Source organism: Colius striatus, chromosome 7 (genome assembly GCF_028858725.1).
Source record: "Colius striatus isolate bColStr4 chromosome 7, bColStr4.1.hap1, whole genome shotgun sequence".
In the NCBI taxonomy this organism is placed as follows: Eukaryota; Metazoa; Chordata; class Aves; order Coliiformes; family Coliidae; genus Colius; species Colius striatus.
In genome coordinates, this window is record NC_084765.1 from 26,221,534 (window position 1) to 26,227,533 (window position 6,000).

The 6,000-nt window shown below is 38.1% G+C and overlaps 1 protein-coding gene across 1 annotated transcript in view; it reads right to left on the reverse strand.

Moving 5' to 3' along the window:
* Nucleotides 1-4,909, reverse strand: part of TRPM1 (transient receptor potential cation channel subfamily M member 1) — an 85,329-nt gene extending 80,420 nt beyond the window's left edge. The window contains exon 1 of the mRNA XM_061999113.1: nucleotides 4,886-4,909. Within this exon, the coding sequence (XP_061855097.1) occupies nucleotides 4,886-4,888 (3 nt within the window). The 5' untranslated portion in view covers nucleotides 4,889-4,909. The remainder of the gene's footprint in view (nucleotides 1-4,885) is intronic.
* Between the last annotated feature and the right edge of the window lie 1,091 nt (nucleotides 4,910-6,000).

Consider the following 6,000-nt stretch of genomic DNA (forward strand, 5'->3'; position numbering starts at 1 on the left):
ATTTGATGTGCTGAGAATATGCCCTCCTGATCTAGCATCTAATTTGGTAATTGTGAACAAAGCTGAAGGACATTCAGATAAAGGCATATGCTGAACATCTGTATTTTATATTGCAGATTAAACAAATTCAACAGGAACGTCATCAAGGAACAAAGAAAAAAATACTCAAGGTTCCTTTAGACAGTTCCTCTTCCTCAGCCACAGCATGTGTCTGAATGCAATGAATGAAACAGAGGTACATCCTAGTCACTATCTGTGATGTCACCTCATAAAGAGGTATCATCTTATGATAGTACAGTTCCCTGAAGCAAGGTTGCACTGTATTACTCAGAAAGGATGACTAACAATATTTTGGTGAGGGCCAAAATTGGGGACATGCTTTTCAGAAAGTAGAAGTTCAGAACACAAATCTGTTCTCCAAGACACAACATAGAATCTGAATAAGGAATGAATTAACTCAGTCCTTTTGAATCTGTGATTCTAAGACTTTTGTCTGAGCTCCTTGTTTTTGGTATATTTTAAGGACAACACTGGATTTTCACAAGTCATCGGTACCCAAGAAATGTTCTCATCCAAGAGCTGGATGAAAGACTTCCAGCAATTGATGCAATAGATGCTGCTGAATACTAACACCAGTTGAAAAATTGGACAACTAAGCTCTGCTGATGTTCTTGTCCCCACTTTATTTATGTAACACTTTGTGGGTGTTTTTCACTATACTAGGAGACCTAAAGCATGCACCATACTGGCTTTCAACGGTTCCATGATTTAGAAGCACAAGTTTAATTGATTTTTCTAAGAGAGCTTGTGGTTTTAGGAGTGCAGTCTCACATTAGGAAACATTTTAAACAAACATTGTTACTGAATGCTTCTGTATCACTTTGGAGTTTTCTACTTCATCAGTTGAGCTGATTCAGTGGCTTGTGGGGTCTAAATCAGATCTGTGTAACCATCTGCTTTAAATCAGCACTGGGGAAAGAAAGAGTACTAAGTAATCTCTTGCAACAGGATGCAGTTAACAAATCAGTATCTGGCACAGTATGGAAGTGAAAGACCCTTAAACTGATTTTAAAACTGAACAACCCTTGAAATAAAATGACACATCTATCCATCACCTTTCATGTTCTGCAATACAATCAAATTGGTCAAACTTAAATTATGAAAAACACAAGACAGTATATCCTCAAAAAGAGCAAGTGGAGGGCAGGCACACTTCACTTGCAAGATCACCTTCAAGATCCTTGACAACCTGGTCCCTGGGAAGAGTAGGGCAGATCCATGTCGAAGTACACAAAAGTAACATACTAGACATAAGCACCTGGACACCCTATAGATACCACACCACAGAAATTTAACATCTGCAGTCATAGAAACATTCATGGCTCAAAGGTTCTATCATAATGTGCTTTTAAAAAAGTGAACAGTTTGGTTAAAGACATATGTAGTTGTTTCAGTCTATAGAAAATCTAAAATGGACTAAATTGCTCTTCCTGTTTATCATCAGAGCTGTTCTATAACATCACATCAGAGATGTCTGATGTCATCTTAAAAAAAAACACCAGAAAAATGTGATAGATTTAAAGCTTTGATCTACGGTCCACCACAACAGCTGAAATGTTTCCACTCACTTCTGTAGTCAAACTAAATACGGAAAGCAGTAGTGCATAATCCGATGAATGTTATTTACACAGACTGGGGTAAGACAGGCTTATACCTGTATAAAGACTGTAATGTAAAAGGCATGTAGAACTACTTCTTCCTCACTTTGCATTTAATATGCGTATTACACTAACTGTGAGATTTTTCACAGAAATTCTGATTACAGAACAGAAACTAAACCCACTTTCTTTCTTTAAGGAGATATCATAAAAGAATTCTTTCTGTAAAAAAGAAGTATATCGGTGCCCTTTGACATTTCTGGTACAATACAGAAATTCAAACAGTCATGTGTTTAAAAAAACCCTACATTCCATGAAGGATATTCATTAATTAGGCTAAGAACAGGAACTCCTGGTATTCTGTTTTGTGCTACATAAATGCTTTACCAAAAACGCTTATTTCAAAATAGTCACAAATAGTTATAGAATCATAGAAAGGCAGGGTTGGAAAGGACCTTTAGAGATCATCTAGTCCAATCCCCCTGCAGAAGCAGGGTCACCTAGATCAGGTTGCATAGGAACATGTCCAGGCGGGTCTTGAAGACCTCCAAGGAAGGAGAATCCACAACCCCTCTGGGCAGCCTGTGCCAGGGCTCCCTCACCTGAACAGGGAAATAGTGTTTTCTTATGTTTAAGTGGAACTTTTTGTGTTCCAGCTTCATCCCATCACCCCTTGTCCTGTTGCTAGCCACAATAGAAAAAAGGGATGTGTCAACCCCCTGACACCCACCCTTTAGATATTTGTAAATGTTAATAAGATCCCCCCTCAGTCTCCTCTTCTCCAGACTAAACAGCCCCAGTTCCCGCAGCCTTTCCTCATATGAAAGATGTTCCACTTTCCTGATCATCTTGGTGTCCCTGTGCTGGACTCTCCAGAAGTTCTCTGTCCCTCTTGAGCTGAGGAGCCCAGAACTGGACACAGGACTCCAGATGAGGCCTCACCAGGGCAGAGTAGAGGGGGAAAAGAACTTCCCTTGACCTGCTGGCCACACTGTTCTTGATGCATCTCAGGATGCCATTGGCCTTCTTGGCCACGAGGGCACATTGCTGGCTCATGTTTAGCTTATTATCAATCAGGACTCCCAGGTATTTCTCTGCAGAGCTGCTCTCCAGCAGTTCGACCCCCAGCCTGTACTGGTGCAACCCCTAGCCTATACTGATGCAATAGTATAACTGGTGTCATAGTTATGTTGTGCTTGCTACCAAAACATCTAAACAAATGTCCCCACAAGCAAATCCATCTTCCACTTCAACAAGAATTTTCCTGCATAAGGACATAAACATATGCCAGGATTGAAATCACTGCAGTGCTGCAAACCATTATAATTTTTTAAGTCCTTCATTTCTTTACAAACCCACCTCTTATTCTGTTTCTGTCAGGATAAACCTGCTACTCTCAAAAACTGAAAACAAATGGAAATGTCAAAATTACTCTTAAAGATGATTTGATCCTGTTAATCCATTTATCTACTCTCTCCAAGATGGTTAGCTTAAGAGAGCCAGTGTAGTTATTTAAGATATTTTTAATTTTAAAAAAACCCAGCCTCTTCCAAGCTTTTTCTCTCATTGTAGTGCATATAAAAACCAGCAGGGAATCAGAATAACATCTCATAGTTGTGCACAATAATCTGCAGATAGGAGGGACTACCTAAAATGAGCTGTAGTAGAATGAAGCCGGATAACATTTTATAGTCAATGGAAAGGAAAGGAGCAACAAGTTTCCTGAATATTGATGAAGTGCTTTATTTTTCAAATCAGACCATTTTGCAGCAGTAGATTCACTTTTGAAAGAACAACATGAAACTAAAATTGTTAAGTACAAAAGCTCCTCATTCTGGAGTGTTGCATGCACTAAATTGTAAAACCAAAAATGTTTAACATTTGAAGAACTACTACTGTTTGGTTATATTGGCTTCTCAGTGGTCTATTAACAGCATTACACTTGCCTTTTCTCATTTCCTCACACTGAACATTTTCCAGCTTTCTCTACCCTCCGCATCTACACATTCAGATGCACTGGTCATGAACCATGCAGATCACAGAGGCAGTACATTACTTTTATGTCACAAACAGAAAGCTACAAAACAACTGCTAGGTTTCATTATTATCTAGAAGAAACAAAATGCTCCACTGCACCAACATAATCCATTATAAAGTCTATTGGATTTATAAAAAAACACCACCACTCTCTTTCCATAAGATTTTTAGAGACTTCTTCCTTGTCTTTACCAGGAACCAAAGAATTAGGCTGCAATTTTTTCTGCCTTGCTCTTTTGAGTGCTTCTCCATTTGTGCTAAAAGCGCTTTTAAATTTGTAACACTTAAACAAAAAAAGATAGAACAGGATGGTGGAAGGAAGGAAGAAAGGAAGGAAGGAAAGGAGAATCTAATGACAATAAATACAACATTTATCAACATAATCACAGAATGGGCAGTGACTACATTCTATAGTGGGGTACAACAACGTAGTATCACATTACAGAGTAACGTACTGAGGTCCAGAAGGTCAAAGAGATACTGGAGGATCAAAAATTACACATCAAGTAACTGGTTTTCTATCAAGTTTCACTATAACTAGTGTCATTCAGCTTCCAAATCACTTTTTATTTTCTTTTTAAACCAAAACTCTCTTTGGTCAGTTGATAACTGTAGGTGGAGATTACAGAGTCATTTTTACATGTTATATTCAGAGCTACAATTTCTAGCCTTACTGTTAACATGAATGAGAAATATAAGATTAATGGAGTTATGAGAAGGAATAGAAATCAAACCAAAGATTCCCAAGCTCTGTGTCCCTAAAGACAAAGGAAAAAAAATACAAATGTTCTACATTTTCAGTTTCTGAAGTAGCTTGAGCACTTCATGAAATCATGATGGTTTTCCTTGGCAGTATGGTAAATTCTCAGGCAAATTGGGTTTCTTATTTGTAAAAAAAAAAAAACAAAAAACAAACCCTACATGACAAGCATTTGGAGAATTTCACATCATTTTTACAAGACTCTTTAAAACTTTATATGCACAAGAAAACTGATGTTAGGAGTACATTGTCTTCAAGTCCCTTTGAGAGTTCACACTTCAGTTACACACTGCAATACATTTTTTGTTTATTTCAGTTATAGTTCTTAGCCATTATGTACTTCAACAGTTCTTGATTCTTTGGTTTCTAAGAAAACTTCATTGCAGGCAATGAAGTGTAGATGGAATATTGTTCAGTGCTGGTTACCTACCATGAGAAGAAACACAATGTAGGTTGTTGGGGACTTCTGTCTGGTGGGCAAAGAAAGCTGACTTCTTCTTCTGTAAGCTACATATCCACAAAGCAATCCTATAGTAACCTAGACAAAAAACATATTTAGATTAAAAATGTAACAGTTTACATGGCAAAACTCAGACAGCATGTAATTGCCAGGTGACATCTATCAAAAAGAATTTCTATCTAGTCAACTCTACACTTAAAAAAACTCAGAAGACAACCGCAGATCACTTTGTGGTACTTATACTTCAGCGTTGTCTGTTTAGTCATTCCAAAAGTCTTTCTTATTTTACAACTGTGTCCCCTCTCTCCTCTTGCAAGCAAAAAAAACAGGCCAAAAGTGAAATTAAGTACATCATGAGAAATGTAGACAGAAAAGGTAAAGAAATAAGCTCTGTTTGTGTTAGTAAGCCCATAAACTGCTTACTAGGCACCAATTATTATTCTTAGAAATAATCTGTACTCATCATATAAACAACAAAGTGCATGCCAGTAGTCTTATATCCATAAACTGTCTAGGGAATAGAACCTGCAGAAACCCTCCCCACTCTCAGGGATACACTCAGCTTCCCTATGCTCATATAATCATTAAAAAAAATTAAGTTGAAATGACTTTTGAAGCTCACCTAGTCTGACACCCTGTTCAAAGGATGTGCAACTTAAAAGTTGGATAAAGCGGTTCAGAGCTTTGTCCATCCAAGTGCTGAAAACCCCCAAGGACAGTGTTTCCAGGCCTCTGGGCAACCTGCTGCAGCACTCAAGTGTTCTGCACTGTGAGGAATTTTTTCCTTACACCCCTTTGGAATTTCCACTGCTGCAACTTACAGACATTGTTTCTTCCTTATGCATCCCAGAGAAAAATTTGTCTCCATCTTCTCTGTAACACTTAGTGGAAGACTGCCACTAAATTCCTCCTTAGCCTTCTCCTCTCCAGACTGAACAAACACAGCTCTTCTAGCCTATGTTTATATCAGCTGCTTCCATAACCTAGTCATCCCGATGGCCTCCCATTGAGAGATTTTTCAGTTTTTCTCAAAAGGAAGATAGTACTTCATTTCTCTCATCTGTGCTGTGTGTACAGCACATTAC